This window comes from Malaclemys terrapin, chromosome 13 (assembly GCF_027887155.1).
Source record: "Malaclemys terrapin pileata isolate rMalTer1 chromosome 13, rMalTer1.hap1, whole genome shotgun sequence".
Lineage (NCBI taxonomy): Eukaryota > Metazoa > Chordata > Testudines > Emydidae > Malaclemys > Malaclemys terrapin.
In genome coordinates this window covers 19183824-19208135 of record NC_071517.1, presented here as the reverse complement: position 1 = coordinate 19208135, position 24312 = coordinate 19183824, and the positions used below count along the sequence as shown (strand labels likewise).

At 38.1% G+C, this 24312-nt stretch overlaps 1 protein-coding gene across 1 annotated transcript in view; it reads right to left on the bottom strand.

Moving 5' to 3' along the window:
* The window catches only part of FOXK2 (forkhead box K2), a 64849-nt gene that overhangs the window by 6749 nt on the left and 33788 nt on the right, over positions 1-24312 (bottom strand). Inside the window, exons 2-8 of the mRNA XM_054046556.1 lie at positions 12829-13023; positions 9792-9939; positions 9128-9274; positions 5693-5886; positions 4642-4817; positions 3373-3669; positions 1305-1514 (exon numbers count right to left, since the gene is read on the bottom strand). Of these exons, the coding sequence (XP_053902531.1) occupies positions 1305-1514; positions 3373-3669; positions 4642-4817; positions 5693-5886; positions 9128-9274; positions 9792-9939; positions 12829-13023 (1367 nt within the window). The remainder of the gene's footprint in view (positions 1-1304; positions 1515-3372; positions 3670-4641; positions 4818-5692; positions 5887-9127; positions 9275-9791; positions 9940-12828; positions 13024-24312) is intronic.

Here is a 24312-nt window from a genome sequence, read left to right as displayed (position 1 = left end):
AAAGGGGTCTATTTGAATTTTATAAAACTGCTGTGGGCAAAAAAAAAAAAAAAAGAAATATTGAAAATTAAGGTTCTGATTCTGCAAATACTGTACATACACATCTAATTTTACTCACATGAACTGTCCCACTGATTTCAAAGGAACTACTCATGTACTTACCTTTAAGCATGCATCTAAATGGTTATAGCATCAGGGACTAAAATTGTATTTTTATTGAAAACTTCTCCTAGTGACATAAAATCTTTGTCATTTCAAAACAAAATGGTTTCAGTGATAACAATGAAAAGTTACTCAGATTTTCAATAATAATAATCTTTGCATTTTATGTTTGCGTTTGTGTTCTTCTCATAGTAAGGATGTTCACAAAAGCCTGGACTTGACTTTTCCAAGCATACAGAACAAGTTAAGTAGGAAAATTTCTTAGAAAGAAGTTCCTATGTAAAATCTGAAATTCCAGGAACAATTAGGAAACTTAATTAAAGAAACAAGTACGTATAAACTGAGAAGAAAGCAAAGAATTGGCAACCATGTAGATTAATCTTCTTTAAATAATCAACTGTAGATTTTTTTTAAATCATAATTTTTTAGTTCACCTTGGGCATATTTATTTCAAAGGGAAATTGTCAAAACAAATAGGCATGAAATTAGATTTATCAGCAAACCAAACCAAAAGCTGTATTTGATATGAATGTACGTTTGTCCTGCCATCCAATCAGACTGCCTACTCAAAAATTGAGACGTCAGAGAGTATTAAGACAGGCAAGAAGCTTTAAAAGAATCCTTCAGAATTCTTGTAAATTTTAATATTTTTTATTCTTCACAAGCTTTGGGGAAAAGTGGAGCAGAAGAATGACCTAAAAAGCTGACCCACAAAGAAGCCTTGCACCCAGTTTGTTCTTGACCACCCAGAGGACTGGCTGTCCATTTCAGTCCTATTGCAGCCCTTGCTTTTCAAGAACTAAAAAAAAAAAAAAAAATTAAGTCATTTTTAGGTTGGGTTTAATTTGGGAGTTGTAATCCCTGACAGTGCCCCTTTAAGAATTCCAGAGATTAACTTCCCATTCTGGTAACAACCAGTGAAAGGAAACACCAAATGTCTGTCTGTCTCACACACACACACACACACACACACTGCAGCTTGCAAACTGAAACTGTATGTGCAACTCTAGTTGCTTTCAGTGTGAGTACAAATGAGATTTTACAATGGACATTCTGAGAAATTGAGCAAATTTGCTCATTCTGAAGGCAGTTCCTACACTGGAAATGTTTGTGGCTATAGGCAATATTGATCAAAAGCTTACCAGTGTTGCCCTGTCCTTGTATCGCTGTGGTGATAGGTACTATGTGCGTTCCATTCTGCGTTACAGTTTTTATTGGTAGCTGGTGTTGACCTAGAGGTGCCTGTTGCACTATAGTAACTGTCTGTAAGGGCGTGGTCTGAGATGTCTGAATGATACGACTAGCAGCTCCTATTGTAGCATGGCTAATAGCAGGTATAGGTTCCACTTTAACTGGAAAACAACAAAAGTTATTTAATATGTTATGTTAAGACAAGACGGCTTAAAACAGAACATGACAAAAAGTGATTTAGTTGCTTTATCCCTCCAATGAACATAATTAATCTGACTAATAACCTCAAAGCATCTGAAAAAGCATGGAATAAAAATTCTATTTTAACTAGGGCTGTCGATTAATCGCAGTTAACTCCCATGATTAACTCGAAAAGCTTAATTGTAATTTTAAAAAATTGCAGTTAATTGCAGTTTTAACTGCACTGTTAAACAATAGAATACTAATCAAAATTTATTAAATACAAAAAGTGTACACTGCTCACTTTCTATTATTTTTGATCACAAATATTTGCACTGTAAAAATGATAAACAAAAGAAATAGTATTTTTCAATTCACCTTATACAAGTACTGTAGTGCAATCTCTTTATCATGAAAATGCAACTTACAAATGTAGATTTGTTGTTTGTTACATGACTGCATTCAAAACAAAACCATGTAAAACTTTAGAGCCTGCAAGTCCACTCAGTCCTACTTCTTATTCAGCCAATAGCTCAGACAAACAAGTTTGTTTACATTTATGGGAGATAATGCGGCCTGCTTATTATTTACAATGTCACCTGAAAGTGAGAACTGGCGTTCACATGGCACTTTTGTAGCCAGCATTGCATGGTATTCATGTGTCAGATATGCTAAACATCTGTATGTCCCTTCATGCTTCGGCCACCATTCCAAAGGACATGCTTCCATGCTGATGATGCTGAACTCCTTGGGGGAGAATTGCATGTCTCCTGCTCTTTTATACCCACATTCTGCCATATATTTCATGTTATAGCAGTCTCAATTGATTACCCAGCACATGTTGTTCATTTTAAAACACTTTCACTACAGATTTGACAAAACCCAAAGAAGGTATCAATGTGAGATTTTTAAAGATAGCTATAGCACTCGACCCAAGATTTAAGAATCTGACGTGCCTTCCAAAATCTGAGAGTGATGAGGTGTGGAACATGCTTTCAGAAGAGTTAAAAGAGCAACACTCTGATGCAGAAACTACAGAACCCGAACCACCAAAAGAAAAAATCAACCTTCTGCTAGTGGCATCTGAGTTGGATAATGAAAATGAACATGCATCGGTCTGCACCGTTTTGGGTCGTTATTGAGCAGAACCCATCATCAGCATGGATGCATGTCCTCTGCAATGGTGGTTGAAGCATGAAGGGGACATATGAATCTTCAGTGCGTCTGGCACATAAATATTTTGCAACACTGACTACAACAGTGCCATTTCTTACTTTCAGGTGACATTGTAAACAAGAAGCAGGCAACATTATCTCCTGAAAATATAAACAAACTTGTTTGAGCAATTGGCTGAACAAGAAGTAGGACTGAGTGGACTTGTAGGCTCTAAAGTTTTACATTGCTTTATTTTTGAGTGCAGTTATTTATTTGCACATAATTCTACATTAGTAAGTTCAACTTTCATGTTATAGAAACTGCACTACAGTACTTGTATTAGGTGAATTGAAAATTACTATGTCTTGTTTTTTTACACTGCAAATATTTGTAATAAAAATAATATAAAGTGAGCGCTGTACACTTTGTATTCTGTGTTATAACTGAAATCAATATATTTGAATATGTAGAAAATATCCAAAACTATTTAAATAAATGGCATTCTATTATTGTTTACAATTGCGATTAATCGTGCAATTAATTTTTTTAATCGCTTAACAGCCCTAAGTTTAAAAAAAAAATTTCACTTGCACCTATGAAGTGATTTTTTAAAGGCAAATAAGGCATTAAAGGTAAATAAGACACATATTTATATAAGACTTACTGAACTAAGCCAATTCTCACCTTTTACTTCCTTGTGATCTCCATTCTCTTGAGGTTCTACCTTGGGCTGGGTTACCATTGCAGCTTGTGTAACCACTGCCTGTCCAGCTACCGTGTAAGTGTTTGCTGGTGCTAATCCAGTCACATTTGTGACTGACACAGCTGGTATCTGATGAACAACATGAACTGTCTGAACTACAGGCTGCTGGGATGTTGATGTTGTCACAGGAGTTGCAACAGTGTAGGTGACGGGTTTAATAGTTTGTGGTAGCTGCCGTTGTACAGTAATTAAAACAGGTTGGCTAGATAGAGGTGATCCTATCAAAAAAGGCAAAGATAAATTACACTGGAAGTTTGAATCATGTATATGTTTTTTGTTAATCATCCTCTTAAACACAATGAACACTGAAGCCTTGTAAAAGCAACAACCCTCACTACTCCCTTTCCCTGGTTGCTACAAGAGCTAAAACATGGAAAATAAAGACTCTTATTGCACCTTACAATTACACCTTACAATTTTAGCATGTAGAGTTGGAATGATCGGACTGCTGTTGCTGACTCCATGCATCTTGCCACAAGACCTACACAGGCCTTCACTGTATCATAAGGGATATCATTAGGAAACTTGATAGCTAGAATACAAATAAAACTACCAATACAACACAGGTAAATATGGGGGAGTAGGGAGGATAAATCAATACAAAAGAAACATCCCACCATTCAACTCCTTAGCCCTTCCCAATTCTGGTTCTCTTGCCTTCTGCTTTGGGGGTAAGGGCAAAATGGCTACAAATGTGTACTGTAAATAAGTAAGACATTTATTTATTTAGTATAGCAACCCTTGATCCAGGAAATCACTTTGGTTTTCACCAACCATTCTTAATGGAGCTTTTTATCCAAATTCATGTTCAGCACATGAAGAATCTGTGCTGCACAAAAAGATATAATAGTTTTCCAGAAGAGATGTCACTGATATGCCACTGTTTTCCTAACTGAGATAGAAGTACAGTCTCTGCTTACCAGCAAAGCAAGCATCTATCTGTGCTGGAATGAACTTACATAAATACCAGGAAGGAAATGTATCGACCGTATTAGCCATTTTCAGGAAATATTTCACACACCGAGTTTATGCACTTCTCCATGCTTTGCCTTAAAAGTTAATTATCTATCTGAAAACATTCACTGATTTCTTAATTTAGGTGTGAATTCCACCAAGACTGTTTCAGGCAACATATTTTACAAATTTTCCCTCATCACCCCACACCAAAAAAATATTTTAAAAATTCTCACCTGGGGCACTCTGTGCAAATCGTGCTTCTTGTATTACTGCTAATTTTGGCTGGATAGCACTAGGCTCAGGTTCCATTGGGACTGGAGATCCTTCCCTTGACAAACTCTCTGGGGTCTGTACGCCACTGGAGTGGGCAGATAACACTCCAGAATGATTAGGAGAAGCTGGGGCACTTCTGTATTTTAAGAAAATGAAAGCGGCAGCTGGTATGTTTTAAGTAATTGTGAAAGATGAGTGACCTTGCTTCTAAAAAAAATTGTAATACATCTACTTTCCACAAGGGGGAACCCTTTGCCTTCTACCAAACAAGTACCCATCAAATCCATGATTTTGATTCTGCATAAAGCCTCTGTTATAACCAAGGGGAGAATTCAAAGGCAGGCTTTGGCTAAGGTTAAGGTAATAGAAACATTTGGACATTTTCTGATGGAATGTTTTCAAGCAATCCATGCAACAGTACAAATGTTTTTTCTAGGGGGGCAGAATAATGAGCGGCTCTATCTAAGGGTAAGTCAAAGGAAGCCAGCAGCAGCAGAAAGGGGACACAATCATTACATAGCTAGTAATTAAGTCTGTATATTTCACCATTAAGAATACTAGTAAAACATTATCAAACGAAACACAATTTTTAAAGGCATGGGAGGGATAAAGTTAGCAATTAAAATTGTAATTGTGTAACACTAAAGTACAGAAAGCCCTTCATATGTTAACAAGCTAACAATTACTTAAGTAAACTGAGCCAGTACATTAGCACTAAAAAAAGCAATAGAAAACAAACCTCGTGCATGAGGACAATCTTTTACCGGTGTTTTAAATTAAATAACTAAACTTGTGATTTTAGTACTGTATACAAAACTATCTAGTTTGTACGAGCCTGAAGGTTAAAAACAGCCATTGTTTTTGGTTCTGTTATAGAATTATAATTCAGTCTTACCGTACCAACATATTACTATTTAAAGTACTGTTCTCTCTTACTTCCAGCAGGAAATTTAACATTTAAGGTAAACTTCTGAAAATTAAATGTCTTTTTGTTCATCTGTTTTTCCTTACCTAGAAGAGAGTGGTCCCAGAGGGGTTCTAAAGCAAGGTACTCCCCTAGGCCGCCTTTTCCTAAAAGCCTGCTCTATTAATTTGCTTTCAGAGGCAGGGTCTATCCTCCAGAATGAGCCTTTGCCTGGTTCTTCCTGGGAACGTGGTACTTTGATGAAATAACGATTCAGAGAGAGATTGTGGCGTATTGAATTCTATGGAACATAAAAAAATATGTAGAATTCATATATATTTTTACTAAAAAGTCAGAATGTGGCCTAGTGCAGTGGTCTGTAGTACGGGAGACTCAGGGTTCAGGTCTCCAGTTCCTTAGGGTAGCAGGTCCCTGGTAGCGCTATAAAGGCAGCATACTAAGCCTGGGGAAGGGAGCCTTGGCATTGCTCAAACCTCTCCCAGCAATTAAAGAACAATGCTAACAAGCTCCTAAGGGAATCTCATTTCAATCCTCTCGCAAGAAGGACAGTAGTCACAACGCATGGTTTCCAAAGTTGTGTGGACATAAAGCAGTGGATAAAAAGAAGAATTAGTAGTACCTGAAATACCATACCTTCCTCCACTGCTCAACTGAAAGTCAAAACTGTTCCCACTGGGCTGCTAAAACATGCTATATTCACTGATTCTGGTGCTGAATTTGTACAATAATACTCTATCATTATTTCATAGTAAGGAAAGGAAAGGTTTTATTAGAGAAATTTCAGATACAGCTAGATACTTGGGAGTTCACCTTTCCTTACCAGAAGCCACACAAAAGGAGGAGGATTCTCTTGGCAACTTCAGTTCCCAGTTATTCTTCCCCAAAACAGGGAAAGATACCAATCACCTGACAGTCTCAACAGAGGCCAAGGATTCAGTGGGCCTAGGAAAACTCTGAATGGCAGTAGGTCCAAATGCAGTTCTCTAGGGTGATCATCATACCATGCTGTGGTCTGCATATTACCATATGCCCAATATGCAGTGGCATGAAGACTAAAATCTGTTGCCACTTCATAGAGGACTTGGATGGACATGTATGAAGGTACTGGTGTTCTGATGAAAGGGGAAAAATCTATCGTTGACTTTATATGCATCATATACATACATACATACATACACACACACACCACACTGAGACCTTTCAGAATTTGGTAACTCAGGTGGAGGGAAACAAATACAACCATTCAAGTTTGTACTAACTTTAACTGTCCAGTTCTGATCCACTGAATGTTAGCACTGAAATATCTGGGGAAAATTTTCATAACATTCCAAATCAACACTCTTCAAAATCCTCAAAATTTAATCCAATCCTAGTCACAGGTCAGCCTCAGATGCGATTCATGACCTTGGCAGCAGGCTTAGAGAATTTAGGGCAATGTTACCCTTGTACAGTTTCTTCAATGCAATCTGATGCTAACAAAAGCTGTTTCCCCTGCCAGTGACAAACAGAACTAGCAGGTGGTGTGAAGAATATAAGTTTATCAGTTGTATTTGTGTCTCCATCTGCTAGAAGAGAAGATTAAATCCAACTTTTCTAGATTGGAGGAAAAATACACGACAGAATGAGTCCAACATGATGGATCTTCAAAAAAAGTTCTAAGATATACATGAATATATCTATAGCCTCATTAGGTATTGAAACAATTATCTAAAACATAGCCTGAAGCATATAGGTTAGTTACCAAAATTGTCATCTACTTCCTGAAGCCAGAGGCTAAGAGTATTGTTCACAAATGAGGTAAGTTACCTACCATTATGGCAATATTTTACATGACTACTGACCAAAACAGCCACTCCCCAAAACTGCCACTCTGTTTTATTATATTTTCCTATTGTTACGCATTAGTGTAACTCTTACTTAATTCTCTGAAACATAAGGGGTGTGCTGTGCCTGCCATTTTGTTTTTGCAAAGTATTATGCATCTAAACATTCAGTGATCTAACACCTAATTTTAAAACTAGAGGCCATAATGCACATCTGTATCAACCAACTAGAGTCTATGGAAAACAAGAGTACAATACACACAAATATAGATGTACTTTAGACAAAATCCTGAAATATATTTTATACAAGGCGTGCAAAAATATTTTAAACCCCAATTACTATTATTAGAACAGAACTGACCATATAAATACACACACACACACACACACAAAAATAATACTATATTATGTTTGTGAAAGAGGGGGAAAAAAACATACATAGCGTGAACAATTTACTAGACACCTTCTAGCCAGAGCAAGAGCTGAGAAGTGTGAGGCTCTCTGCCAGCCAAGTCCCTATTGAGAAACCCATAAACCTGGTATCCTCAAGCTCCTGGGATTGAAAAGGGTACTGGGATTCCTACCAGGGTGATCCATCTTTTATATAACCCTCTTGCTAGTAGGTGATCAAATCTGAAACCCCTGTCCGCCCTACTGCTGGGAAGGTGGAAGCATTCTACTTGTTGTGAATGTGAAAAGTAACTCTTTGCCACTACCCCTCCTCAGCTTGCAGATGTACCTTCCCTGAAAATAACTCTGGTATCTGCCTCTGTTACAGATGACAACTTTTCTAAGCAACAGAAGCAGTGAAATTGACATTACATAACTGACATGGTGATTTCAAAGGCATGCACTGGGTTCTGAAGAGCAGCAGAGAAACTGATCAGTCCTGCTAATTGCTCTCTGCTGTCCCTTGGTAAAACTAAAAGCAGCAGCAGAGGCACTGTAGTTGTATGTCTGTAGTACTGGGGAAAAAACAGTGCATTGGTTTATATTCAATTGGTTATCCTGGTAAATGTTCTGGTTAGAAATTTGTTTATTTAAAAGCTTAAAATTTTGCAGAAATAGATGGATTAGCCTTCCACACTCAGCAGTGATAGATTCCCATCAGCAGTTAAGTGGGCAAATGGAACTTTCTAGTCACCTGTGTGAGCACAATCAAAAATGAGGTAGTCAACAGTGCAAGATAAAGCAAGATATGTACACCTGTAGCTAAGGAGCTGTAAGGTCAAGACCATAGCTTTCAACAAGCTTGTATTCCGAGATTTTGGGATCTTATTTTGGCTTGTTGAGGTAACACAAGCATGTTAACACAAGCAGAAATTCTAATAAAATATTAATTCTTTTATGGCAAAAACACACACAAATCCATTTCTACCTATGTTTATATTTTTCTCCAATAGAAGTCCTGTAAATTCCCCTGTTAGAACTCTAGGGAATACTAAGGCTAGAGAATGATGCTGCCATAGTACACCTAAGCTCCTGCCAATCTAGAGATTTTAAGATTAGAAATCCATTACATATGAATTTATGACCCATTCAGTCCACCAAAAATCTACTGAAGGGCTGTCATGGTCACTTAATATAACCAGTATAAATAAAACAAGTTGACTTGGATTATTTACTATCATTCATTTATCATACTAATAGTCGTTTTTATTCATGACTTTTAAAAGAAATACTAGAAATGAAATTTACCTGCCAGCCCTTGTCTGCTGTTCTGTAGTATGGATAGTTTTTAGTTATGTGCGTATAAATTCCATTTAGTGTAAGCTGCTTATCAGGTGCCATTGTAATTGCTTGTACTATTAGTTGTGCATAGGAATAAGGTGGTTTTGAGTCATCCTATAAAAAAATAAAAGAACCCTTAAAATATTTGCCTCCATAAACTTTACAGTAGTATACCTCTTTTCTAAAATTACAAAATGCAATAATCAACTTCATTTTTTAACACTTCTGGATGACCTGAGGATTTAAAAAGGAAAAGCTAAAACCAAACTTACATCTTCCAGTGAGGAGGATTTAAGATGACAGTAAAAATCAAAAGAAACTAATACAACATTTAACCAAGGACCATGAATCTAAATGTCTAAAAAACGATGAGCATGCAAGTACTAAAAGCCAGTACAGACATGAAACTCTTCAATGGAGATCTATATTTAAAAAAAAAAAAAAAAAAAAAAAAAAAAATCAAGATACAAGGCACACTGAACCACAAAGATCTCGGACTTCAATCTGTTTTCAATTTCTAAATGCCAAATCATGTCTAAGTTCATTTACTTTGGATAACAAATTTGCAACATTGGTACATTGGGCTCAAGGCTTTATTTTTATTTATGGTTTTATTCTGTGCAACGTTTACCTTTGGGCTATCACCACCCGATGCTTCCTTGTCATTTTCTGACTGTGAATTGTCAGCCATTAAATGTAGGTCAGATGGTATTACACGACTCATTTTGTACCCTGAAGAGCCTGCACCACGCGGGCTAGATGGGCAGGAATTTGCAGCACTGTAGAATATAAAAAGAGGATCCTACTATTTTGTTATACAGTATATCACCACGTTATGTCTAATCAAATAGCTCTAGCTGTAGGAAAACTCACTAGTGTTCCCAGACTGTCATTAAGGGTCTGTCAGTATTTCCATTATAAATGCTTGGAAAATGGGATTTATAACTTGCTGTAAGAATCAAAATCACTCCAGGAAGAAACCTGTCAAATGAGGTTTCAGCCTCTCTCTTCAAAGAAAGAAGATTAACTGTTTTGTAAGCTATATTGTATTTATGTTAGCTTTGCTGACAATATGTACATTTTAGTTGGAGGTTCAATTTACTTATACAACCAAAAATTCTGGATACTCGTCTGAACCTCTGATCTGAAAGTTTTCAGAAAATAGGTCTACATGAGATTTCCACCACGTGCTTGTTCTTAGCTTAGTCAGAAACACTGATAATGTGTCTGGACAAAACAGCATGTTTGTGAAAATATAATAAAGTTACAAACTACAAGAAAGAGTTCTGTGTGATTCTCATTTAATCAAATATATACTTCAGGTAAATTGACTTAGAATTATATACAGACACTGAGCTGTATGAACACTATAAATCCTCATGTAACGTAATAATCGAATAGGCCAAAGACTGGGGAGATGACGACATAAGTGGAAAAGACACCAACAGAACAGTAGCCAAAGGTAAAATTTGATAATTGGCAGTTTGCTAAGGCTCATTAGTGTTGGGAAGGTACAAAATATTAAACTCTAAACTCTAAATGAATTTCTACCATAACTTTTGAAAGTTTATGTTTTTTTCCACCTTTTATAGTGCACCCGGAATCATAGCTGTATAAACAGCTATTCTTCCAGAATTCCCTTTTGTCCCTTTACAGTTGAGAAACAGTCAGTGAGCAATCATTTCTCTGCTTACATATTTTCATGTAAACCAATAAGCCCCAAAAATGTTTACATAATGACAGGATTCAATTATGCCCTCAGCAACATAAAAAAAAAAAAAAAAAAAAACACAACACACATATATGAAAATAAAAGCAGGAATCTAAGAAGTCTGCCAGGTCCCCATCCACTAGCTTTGTTACAAATCAAAGATACTATTTTAGATTAATCAAAATACATAAAATTTAAAACTTTAAGGAAAACTAGAGTTAAGGGATACCATCTGGACTGACGGGACAAAGAGTTGTATCTGCCAAAATTTGCTTTGCAAGCAGACAGGAACATCTTGCTGTCTCTCTCTGCAGTGCCTGCCATGTTCTTGCATGTAGACAGAGTAACATACAAAAACACTGTTCTTGAAGAGAAACTTCTTATCTCCACAATTCCAACATTTGAAGTTAACTGTTAGTGGACTGTCCAACAGGGAAGATGGAATGTTGTTAATGTTGTGTGGAACAGGCCTTGTTTTGAGGGTTAAGAGTCAGAGGATCAGCACTTTTTAAAAAGTGTTCGTCACTGCTGTGCTATGTAAGTTTTGCGCATATCAACTGACAGTATCCCTTTACTTAGCTCACTGTACCATGTATTTACACAGCAACACATATGGTATAATCAAAGCAAGTTTACAAATCCTTCACACAACTTGGTGAATTAAGAAGAAAATGTCAAGCTAGTCAAATAGACTCAGAACTGCTGTGATTTTTAATGGTATAGTTTAATAGTTGTTTAGTAGCCTTGGGAGATAACTGCAACAGCTGAGATAATGCAAAAAGCAATGGTGAAATACTTCTTGAAATATTTATGAATGCAGTCATTTCTTGGGGAAGATAAATTTTTCCTGGTTTAAATAAAAAATCCAAGACTGCTATACTATCAAATAACTTTTTCCAAATGCACAATTTGCAAACACCATCACAAAACTGGAATCAAGATCTCTGCTCTTGTTGAGTATCAACAGATTTACCTCTGAATTTAAACTTCATAACAGGATCCAAATGTAAAGATCAACAGAATTAGACACACTAGTTTTATATTCCTTGAATCGAGCAGATCTGCTAGAATCTGCGAGGAAAAGGTGGAATTTTCAAAAATATTTAAGTGACTTTGGTGCTTCTGAAAATTCTATTCAAAATGCTTTTATAATAGTTTGCAAGAAGAGCAATTAAACCTTTCGTTTAGTTGAACTTCAACCCAACAAACAAGTCAAATGATGGCTGCGAGTCTCTAATCAACACAGCTAAACTGACAGACCCAAATTAACCGCACCTACCAAAACATTTTTCAACACTATACTTCTCCTGATGCTATATTGAAATACTATAAATAAGAAACTTAGTTTACTGACTGTAGTCACTAGTCAGTAAGAGACTTTTTTTAATCCTTAGCTTTTAAAGTAAGCATTGCCAAACTACTAAAACATATTTTTCTGCTGACAAACTTACTGAGGGTACTGGATTTTAGTCAGCGGCTTAAGAATAGCACTAACAACGGAAATAAAAATAGAAACTACATTAAAGTGTTGTCACAGGTATAATGAAGACCAAAGGCAAGAAAATTGTAAGTTAAGATTGATGCTTAACTCTTAAACTCACTCTAGTGTGTCCAAACATTTCAGCCACTGGGAAAAGTGGGCTCATTCACTGCTCTAACCGTCCTAGAATACTAGGAACAAAAGGATGCATTCAGAGTACAGCCCTAACACAATTTTATTGCTTTTGTCAATTTAAAGTCAGACTTTAATGACAGTAACAGATTTGGATATTTATGTGAATAGGTAGCCACTGAAAAAACACAATGCTATCATTTTACTCCAAGGCTCATCTGAGGCTGCTCTGAGCTCCAATGTAAGCATTATTACATAAGGAAAGCAACATCAAATGAACTACATCTCTGTACTGATTCTGTAACCATATATTACCCTACATGCAATTTTGCAAGTTTTAAATACCTGATAGTTCCTGTGGGAGACGGAAGAGGGCTGATCAGGTGCGCCATGTTGTCTGGAATGTTTATTGTTAAGGGAGAGATCTGGGGTTGCACAGGTTTCACTGGAGACTCTGGGGACTCCTGTTTTTCTCTCTTTTCATTGGACAGAGCTGTGAATGTTATCTTGATGTTTGTGCTGGGAAACCTGAAAGTACATCTGAAAAATAAAAAAATATATATATGCAACTTGTTTACAGGTAATACACAACAGACTTTTTTGCGCAACTCACAAGCAATACTTAACCCTGATTAAAGTAATAAACGTGTATCTTGGGTAATGATTTGCAATTATCTTCATTTTACACACAGACATAGAGATATAGTAAACACTAGAAAGTCAATTTTAGACTTCAGAATACAAATAGAATTGTATTAAGAATATAAATTATTTTAACGCTGTAGCTCTCTCTAGATTTTCTGTAGTCCATCTTGAGATGAACTGGAAATATACTCCAAATGGGGTATTATTTTGAAAACATCTGAACAATGACATCAGAAGGAATGGGTTTTGTGCATTAACTTGCAAATTGTTTTTTATAGTATCCCTGACAATCAGTATTGCCACAGAAAAATCTCAAACCTCAGTTCAAGTATACTGAACTGTCATTAACTACTTAAGAGAGCTAACAAGTCCTCCAACATCCATTCATCCGTAGGATTTTGTTCACTATGGCCCTGATCCTGCAAACACTTATGAAGTTACTTAATTTTACTCTGAGTAGTCCTATTGTGAAACTACTCAGAGAAGTAAAGTTAAGCAGGTGCATAAGCGTTTGTAGGATTAGGGTTTATGTAATTTCACTAGTACACCTCTACCCCGATATAATGCGACCCGATATAACATGAATTCGGACATAATGCGGTAAAACAGCGCTCCGGGGGGAGGGAGCGGGAGGGGGCTGCGCACTCCAGTGGATCAAAGCAAGTTCACCTATAATGCGGTAAGATTTTTTGGCTCCCGAGGACAGCGTTACATAGGGGTAGAGGTATATTAGTTAAAAGCAATTTTTGTTCTTTTTCTCCTAAAGTACTTTATTTACTATGCAGACAGCAAAGCTAATGGTGCTTAACTGTAAAAGCAATAGGTACTACAGAAATGAACAGTCATGGCAAATGTAGCTTTAATTTAGATTCAGAAAAATAGACTATTTAAAACAGATTTAACACAAAAAATAGTCACTTATAAACAAAAAGTTAAACCATATGTCTGTATGTTTGCTTTAACTGTTAACTGTTTTAAATTTGATAAAATCCAGTTATATAAATATGCAAAAATGTTAATTTTTTGTATATATTCATTAAAAACCCATCTCTAATGAACTTTTAAAACATTTCCTTCCCCCCTCCTTCATTAGGCAAGCATATAGAAATTAACCCAATTAAACAGGAGAATAGGCTATTTATAGTTTAACTGTACACAAACAGATTGAGCATACCTAAATTTAATTCTGTTACTAACCATGGCACCAACAAAAACCATTTCAGATAATTTTACCTTTTGCTCATGATCAGAAATAATCTAATAAATGTTAGATGTAGTGCTGCCCTCTCCTCCCTGGAAATCTGTCAGATATGCACAGGACTGAACTCATGTTAGATATGCAAAGGACCCAATGTATGGCCATATTTACATGCCCCTCACTGAGAGGCTTTGCCGATGACAATCTACAAACAAACTTTAGAAACCATATTGTGAAGTGATCCTTTTACACAGATCTACAGTAGAACCTCAGAGTTATGAACACCTCAGAAATGGAGGTTGTTTGTAACTCTGAAATGTTCATAACTCTGAACAAAATGTTATGGTTGTTCTTTAAAAAGTTTACAACTGAACACTGACTTAATATAGCTCTGAAACTTTACTAGGCAGAAGAAAAATGCTGCTTTCCCTTTATTTTTTTAGTAGTTTACTTTTAACATAATACTGTACTATGTTTGCGTTTTTTTAAATCTCTGCTGCTGCCTGATTGTGTACTTCCAGTTCTAAATGAGGTGTGTGGTTGATCGGTCAGTTCATAACTGAGGTTCTACTAGTTTTATTAAGAAAGGAAACAAAGCTGCTTTGGAACAGGTGCAAGCAGCATTTGTTCCAAGTGTCACTATAACTTTGACACAACATTTAATGATAGATGCATCTAATGCAAACATGGACATTCACTGCTAGTGGCCATGGATCATGTTTTCCTATGTTACATGCTTAAAGAGTAAGAGGGGGGGAAATGAGACTGTGACCTTCCTTTCAATCTCATTTCATAAGGACCATGTCTGAGTTTAATAGACAACTTGATTCTGAAGCATGCTTGATGTACTAAATTGGGAACAGAATCTATGCCAAAACACTGCACATGGGTTGCAGCAGGAAAGTGAAATGGACTAGACTCTCCCTCCTTCACTATGCAATCCTACTTAATTGTTTTTAAACTAACAGCCACAATGAAGGACTGTAGCTGAGAAATGTAGAAAAACTTGAGTAAACAGTAATGAAGACATTACTGCTACACCATAAAGTTGGACTTCCTTGCTCTTTCTTTAGAAAATAAAAATCTTTCTTCCATCATTTGTCTTTTCCTTAAATATCTGATAGAAGGAATAAAGTTTGTTTTGCTGGTCAAAGCCAATGTTATCCCAACCAACATTTCTCTCAACAATGACATCATCACTCTTCAAGAGCACACAAGTAGAAAGCAAGCAAAGGCATCCATTTTGTCAGCACAGAAGAACAAGCCAGAATGTTTACTTTAAGTAAACATTAACAACAGAAATTGAGTAGCAATATTGTATGTTTGAGACCTAAATATTTAGACTTTTGTGGGATAGACTTTTCTACATATTTTATGTAACTATTTTTCAGATTCAAGTGTATTTACTCCTCAGTCTCAATGACTGAATACCTTGTAGAGAAGACTCATTTCAACTGAAGAGCAATACAGAAGCAGCTGTACATAACTTCAAGTGCTGATTCAGTGGTCAGACTGGTTATTGCATAGTAAAGGATACCATCTACTAGTAAGCAGGCAATGCTTCAAAATGCTGCTGGGCTTTTACTGGGGGGTGGGAGAGAGGCTTCATAACCTAAACTGAAGTACAGGCAAATCCAAAGCCACAAAATGTGAATTCCAGGTCAACTTCAGCACAAACCCCCTCTTCCTACATATCTATCTACACTCCACTAAAAATTCTCCAGTCTTGTGTTGCCATTCTATCTTCTGATCACTTCTTGCCCCCTGGCCATCATACACAAAGATATGGAACAGCTTCTCCCCTGCCAAGTCCAAGGCCCTGACTCCAAAAACTGTTTGAGACCATTACGGCTCTCAAGTGTTGGTCAAGTGTGAGAAGATAGGAGCTTTGGGTAATCAAAGCTCTGTACTGGATATTAAGCTCTGTGCCAAGCTTAACATCACTTGTTACAAGCTAGGTACTATATTTATACTGTGGGACCATTACCAACACACTTTTCAACATTTCAAATGCTGGGCTCTGAAAGGATGGTGTTATAAGGAGGATATAATATGCTTCCAGCTAAATTTCTAATCTAGTTAAACATGTGAACACCTAAATATTTGCATTTAATCTTACTGTACCACTGAAACCTTCCTGCTCTCTCACACATGGGAAGGTATTGCAGTTCACAATGAGAAATCAAATGGGTACATTTGGGATTGATCAAAAACACTTAAAATATTTTCAGATATTTTCAAACCACCCGTAACAAGGTGAAAAGTTTGTGTCATATTTCTAATGGTGAAAATAAATATTTCCAAAAGCGACATAACAACATGGTTTTACCAGCTCCAAAATTTGTAACTGATAGCATCCACTTTTAGGTCATTTAAAAAAAGAAGAATGAATCAGGACAACTGTACTTGTGTTGTATTTATTATTTACACAGCTCCAAATGGAGGACAGGTCCCTGTCCTAAAGCCCTTATCATCTAAGCAGAAAACATACCGAGGACAGACTAGAGGGTGGGAGTAAGATGCAGCACACAATTTTTTTATTTTAAACAAATAAATCCAGAATGCACTGAGGGAAACTGGGGAGGCCAAAGGGGTAGAGAAAAAAAGTGAATCCACAGATTGACTGTTTCCAATCACTCCTTAGGAGCAAGGACTGTCATTTACTATCTGTTTATATAGCACCTAGCAAAATGGGACTGGGCAGGCATTACTGCAATGTAAATGTTAAATAAATAAAAATAATTTCATAAGCTGCTAGATAATGGTCTCAGAGGAGCAAATGTGTACAGTATGGTTGTACTTGTCACATCCACATTTAAAGCATTCCCTCTTGGCTTTACCAGCTCTGTCCATACTGGAGGGAGAGGGGGGCAGAATTATTCACTGTAAGTCCTCTTCTCTGAATTTATCACCTGACTGGATTCCCAGTCCTGTCTCAGCACCCAAGCATGAAACAGGCTAGAACGCCTAGCTCTCACTGATGTGTCCTTTTGAGGCACCAGTATTTCAAGTCCTATTGTCAGACCCAGTGCTTCAATATCCCCTAGAACAGTGGTTCTCAACCAGGGGTAAGCGTACCCCTGGGGGTATGAAGAAGTCTTCCAGGGGGTACCTTAACTCATCTAGATATTTGCCTAGTTTTACAACAGGCTACACATAAAGCACTAGTGAAGTCATTATAAACTACCATTTCACACAGACAAAATGAGAAAGTAAGCAATTTGTCAGTAATAGTTTGCCATGACACTTTTGTATTTTTATGTCCAATTTTGTAAGCAAGTCATTTTTAAGTGAGGTGAAACTTGGGGTACACAAGACAAATCAGACTCCTGAAAGGGGTACAGTAGTCTGGAAAGTCATTGGATAAGAGGGAAGATCCTTTCATGGATTGAGAACTGGTTAAAAGACAGGGAACAAAGGGTAGGAATAAATGGTAAATTTTCAGAATGGAGAGGGGTAACTAGTGGTGTTCCCTAAGGGTCAGTCCTAGGACCAATCCTATTCAACTTATTCATAAATGATCTGAAGGAAGGGGTAAACAATGAAGTGGCAAAGTTTGCAGATGATACTAAACTGCTCAAGATAGTTAAGACCAAAGCAGACTGTGAAGAACTTCAAAAAGATCTTACAAAACTAAGTGATTGGGCAACAAAATGGCAAATGAAATTTAATGTGGATAAATGTAAAGTAATGCACATTGGAAAAAATAACCCCAACTATACATACAATATGATGGGGGCTAATTTAGCTACATCTAATCAGGAAAGAGATCTTGGGAATCATTGTGGATAGTTCTCTGAAGACATCCACGCAGTGTGCAACAGCAGTCAAAAAAGCAAATAGGATGTTAGGAATCATTAAAAAAGGGACAGAGTAAGATGGAGAATATCTTATTGCCCTTATATAAATCCATAGTACGCCCACATCTTGAATATTGCATACAGATGTGGTCTCATCTCAAAAAAGATATACTGGCATTAGAAAAGGTTCAGAGAAGGGCAACTAAAATGATTAGGGGTTTGGAACGGGTAGCATATGAGGAGAGATTAAAGAGGCTAGGACTTTTCAGCTTGGAAAAGAGGAGACTAAGGGGGGATATAATAGAGGTATATAAAATCATGAGTGGTGTGGAGAAAGTGAAAAAGGAAAAGTTATTTACTTGTTCCCATAATATAAGAACTAGGGGCCACCAAATGAAATTAATGGGCAGGTTTAAAACAAATAAAAGGAAGTTCTTCTTCACACAGCGCACAGTCAACCTGTGGAACTCCTTGCCTGAAGAGGTTGTGAAGATTAGGAGTATAACAGGGTTTAAAAGAGAACTAGATAAATTCATTGAGGTTAAGTCCATTAATGGCTATTAGCCAGGATGGGTAAGGAATGGTGTCCCTAGTCTCTGTTTGTCAGAGGGTGGAGATGGATCGCAGAAGAGAGATTGCTTGATCATTATCTGTTAGGTTCACTCCCTCTGGGACATCTGGCATTGGTCACTGTTGGTAGACAGGATACTGGGCTGGATGGACCTTTGGTCTGACCCAGTACGGCCATTCTTATGTAAAGGTTGAGAACCACTGCCCTAGAACATTCAGTTTGAAGCTGTCTTGTAGCGATCAAGACATGGTTTGGCAACACCATTTGCCCCTACAGAACAAGTCAATTCCTTCTATCAGCACCTCCATTTTTCAAATGGAAGTATATTATAAGGACTTAGCACTGATAACTCTACGAATCATCCTGGTTTCAAAATCTTCTAAATTCCTTTTAGAAGACGTTGTAAAACTTTCACTAAAAAAAAATCTGGAAAATGGGTAGGAACAATAAAGGGATAAGGAATGGGAGTGACAAGGATCCTCTATCTTCCCCATTGTACTTTATTTCAAATAGAAATGAAAGTAAACAACAAGAATCTTGGGTCACTCTGTAGGTTTTCACTTAGGATTTTTTTTGATTGCAAAGTAATCACCAATAATGTGATCCACAGTCTCTCTTCCTCCCCTTCTATGATTGTTGAACTGACCAAGAGAGAAAGAGAGAGATTAAAATAAAACCATCCTTCCCCTGGAGTGTCATTTACATCATAAAAAGGATCCCCTTTTCTTTTGGTTTCAGGATGGCTTCTCAATAACTTAGACTTTCTTCCCCAGTTTTGATTCCTCTCCTCTTTTACACAATTTTCTTTTACCTTGTCTACCCTTCACTGTACCAGAAAACCACCATGATCTTCACTGAAGATTGTTCAGCCTACAAGGAAGCATGACCCTTCCAAGGCGCATTGTATATAGACAGCACTTCCATCACAGGCTGACAATGTTGTGTGATATACATAGCTGGGGGGAGGGTGTGCCTGGAGATGGGGCAGTTGCTATTAAGATGTTCCAGTGCATGCTTGCCCACTTCAAGACCTGAACTGTTGTTCATTTATATTTTACATAAAGCAACTCAACAGTTTTATCCAAAATAGTTCTAGCAAGTTTGTAATGTTACACAGCATTTTATTTCTTCCCTATTACTACAGCAATATTTAAACTGTTAAGTGAAAAGCTTTGCTACCAAATTTATGATCAAGGTGTAGAATTGGCTGCCATCCAGTCTTATTTAACATTACAAATTTAGGAAGATAGGATTTTAAAACATTTGTAAGTTGTTTAGATATTTAATTCATCATGAAAATAGTATATATAAAGAGCCACAATTGAGTCTTTTCTCCTTTTGCTGCTTCATTGATTATTAGTTTGCTAGGAAAAGGCTGACAGAAAACATATTACATAATAAACAAAATACCCCCCCCCCCCATTTAAATTTTCAGTTTGGTACAGTGAATATACTGTTCAGTTATCACCTAAATTAGACCTGTAAGAGTAGAAGGGCTGTTCGGATTCAAAGAGCTGTGCTCAGTTTGCTTCAAACTCCAAAGCAAAGCATAGAAACCACTAAGGGCTTGTCTATACTTACGCGCTAGTTCGGCGGCAGGCAATTGAACTTCTGGGTTCGATTTATCACGTCTTGTCTGGATGCGATAAATCGAACCCAGAAGTGCTCCCTGTCGACTCCGGTAATCCTGCTCACCGCGAGGAGTACGCGGAGTCGACGGGGGAGCCTGCCTGCCGCGTCTGGACCACGATAAGTTCGAACTAAGGTACGTCGACTTCAGCTACGTTATTCACGTAGCTGAAGTTGCGTACCTTAGTTCGAATTGGGGGGTTAGTGTAGACCAGGCCTAAGAAATCCCAGAGATGGGGTAAAGCACTGCATTTTTAGATACTTAAAAGTGATAAATGTTTGTCAACTTGAGGAGTAACAAGTCTATCCCCCAGTGAGAAAGGGAGTCTGTTCCTTCACTTATCCTTACCACCAGTGCCATCCCACATCTCCAACAGAAGTAGGTATAAAACATAACATACCATCAGCTAAATTTTGTACCATGAAACTTCAGGTTCATGGGCACTTTGCTTGGCAATATGCAAACTGAACGATTCACTCCCAGAACATTTTGTAACATCAGCGTAAACAAGTTGGGACTATGTTTAAGAGAATTCCAAATTGACACATTTTGCAAGTCACACACCAATCAACTCAAACAGACTTCAAGAGCAGAGTTGTTCTTTTTAATTCGGCCCTCAATGGAACCAACATAAATGAAATGTATGAAAAACAGGAACTATGATACTATGCTTTGTTTTAGAGTTAAATTTACAAGATATTCTTAGCAAGATTTTACATTCTAGTATTGTTGCTTAGTTTACAAATTCAGCATTGCTTAAAGTATTTCTGCTTAATATGATTCATATGAAACATGCAGAAACAATTAACTAAGTCACAAATACAGTCAGTCTTCAGAATAATGTGATCTTCTCTGGACACTAAAAATTATTTGTAAAAAGCAAAGATAGTTTTTAAAAGTTTTGATTTAATAATGTAATGACTTCTATAAAACTGTTAGGGTAAACTTTAACACTAACTCCAAAGCAGCTCCCAATTTAAACTATAGGTAGATATATAAATCCATCTAGACAGTTCCATAAAATTAATTCAAACAATCCCCATTACTGTTTTAGATTTTTATCTCAAATTCCTCAGCATTAAATGTTTTTATTATGTTAATAACTGAAATGCAAGCTATTCAAAAGGTTTAAATATATTTAAAGAAAACAAATAATTGTTCAGAAATTCTCGTAAAAATTCCTTCTAAGAATATCCAAATAAGACAATCACTAACAGTGTAAGAAATGCTATAATGGAGACTTACAGGGGGAAAGAGTACTCTTTTCTTGGAATAAAAAAGGGAATGACATTGAATCTTCGCCCTAAATGAGGTGGTTTTGGTGTATTTTTTTAAGCTGCTTTTTAATCAGTACCATTTATACCCATGTTTCCCCACTAGAAATTCCAGCTTTAGGGATTTTGTGACTAAGTTGTAAAAATTCACGTATGGTGTGAAGAGAGAGTGTGAATTTTTTCATAAGATTTCACAAAATTTGTTTACTAAATATTACAAGTCAAACGCGAGAGTACTGAAACATGAAGATTTCAAACACTAACAGCTTCTTAAAAAGGAAGTTTTCATGCCTCTTCTATTTGCTCTAGGCCACACCCTTTGTTGGCAATGTAAAAAACTACTCAAGCAGGAGAGCAGTGTTGCTTCCTATAAACAGGAAGACAAATTTTGGATCAGGGTATGGGGGTGGGGTTTTTAGTATGTGTGTTTTGTTTTAAAAAAAACCCTGATTTGGGTAATTTGCCACCAGTTTCCACTTCAATTAAGTTTGGCCATTTACTGATTATGACTCATTTTTCTAAATGAAATCATCAAGAGCAGCTGCACGTTAAGTAGGGGCAACTAGCTGTTAGGGGAAATGGGGAGAAAGCATGTCCTCATGGATTCTTCTCTCAACTACCTCCACATGCTAATATGCCTTAGTGCACTGGTTTTTAAACTTTTTTTCTGGTGACCCAGCTGAAGAAAACTGTTGACGCCCGCGACCCAATGGAGCTGGGGATGTGCGGTATGGGGTGTGGGAGGGGCTCAGGACTGGTGCAGAGGGTTGGGGTGTGGGTGGGGCCAGGAATGAGGGGTTCAGGATGTGGGAGGGGGGCTCTGGGCTGGGGTGCAGGAGGGGGATCAAGGCTCTGGGGTTGGGCTGGGGATGAGAGGTTTGGGGTGCAGGAGGGGCTCAGGGCTGGGGAAGGGGGTTAGGGTACAGGAGGGGGTCAGGGCTCTGGGGTACAGGCGGGGCTCCAGGTTTGAGGGGGGCTCAGGGCTGGGGGTAGGGGTACGGGAGGGGGTCAGAGCTCTGGGCTGGGGGTGCAGGCTCTGGGGTGAGGCCAGGGATGAGGGGTTTGGGATGCAGGAAAGGGCTCTGGGTTTGAGGGGGGCTCAGGGCTGGGGCAAGGGATTGGGGCGTGGGGCTGGGGTGCGGGCTTACCTCTGGCAGCTCCCGGTCAGCGGTGCAGCCACAGTGCAGAGGCAGGCTTCCCACCTGTCCTGGCACTGCAGACCGCGCTGTGCCCCAGAAGCAGCCAGCAGCAGGTTCAGCTCCCAGTCAGTGGCGCAACCAGGGTGGAGAGGCAGGCTTCCTGCCTGTCCTGGTGCTGCGGACCGCGCTCGCCCTGGAAGCAGCCAGCAGCAGGTCCGACTCCTAGGTGGAGGTCCATGCAGCTCTCACCCACAGGCACTGCCCCCCCAGATCCCATTGGCCAGTTTCCAGCCAACGGGAGTGCGGAGCCAGTGCTCGGGCAGTGCGTGGAGCCTGGTCCTCCCCGCCCCTGCGCCTAGGAACCGAATCTGCTGATGGCTGCTTCTGGGGCGCAGCACGGTGTCAGAACAGGTAGGAACTAGCCTGCCTTAGCCGGGCAGCACCACCAACAGGACTTTTAATGGCCCGGTCGGCGGTGCTGACCAGAACCGCTGCAACCCAGTGCCTTACATTCCGCGACCCAGTACTGGGTCGCGACCCACAGTTTGTAAACCACTGCCTTAGTGAAACTTCCTTACAAGTTTCCATCATCTCTACTTCTTAATTGGCGAAGGGCTGAAAGTTGCAAAGTATATTCTCCCACCAATATCAGAGCATCAATGCCTCTGCAACAATCAGCTTCAAGATAGTTTGGGGGGCAAGACGTCAGGACTATTAAATTTACAGGTAGCTCTTTTTTGCATGAGGAACATTTTTCCACTTAAACATTTAAGTATTTTAGCATATGCTGTTATTGTTCACATGCTCTAACAACTATGAAAAAAACTACCAGTGTCAGATTTGTGATGCAAAAACTTGCATGTAAATTAGGATTCAGCCCAAAAGGGGTGTCCCACTATGTCAAGATTATACTCCAGTTGCATATTTTCCCAATCTGGTCAACATAACTTTGCAGAATCTCAAGGGCAGGCACAGAAATGTGCCAGTAAAACCATACGCTACCACACTGGAGATTCAAAGTACAATCTTGCAGCTTGAGAGGGGAAGTGAGCACCTTGAAAGTCTGTAGAGATCTCAATACCACTTCTGAAATGGCTACTGACTACTTCCAGAAGGATCTGGAACTAGCTCTCTCCTCTGCCAGAGAAACAGGATGTCACTGTGACACAAAGATATTGAGGGTGGCTGAGGAAGAGGAAAAAAATAAATATTCACAAACACGTTTACCTTTATCAGCTAATGCATACTAGGGAATGAGTAAATTTCAAACATGAACATAGGTATTTAACATCTCTTTCCCTTTCAAGGGGTAATTAAACCACAAACAATATATAGTGGCATCCCAAATTTTCAGCCAGCACCATAATTCTTCTATTGCAGTCAGACATTTAATGCTCTTCAAGTATCAGCCATACAAAAACTGGCATTCATCAGTTGCAAGTAATACTGATGCTAGTCTACATTCTTGGAAGTGTGCTTTGCTGAATTAGAAATACATATACTGAAACTACAAATTCCCACCACAAGATCGTCTGATTCTGAAAAATGTTAAAGCCACCAAGGGGGTGGGGA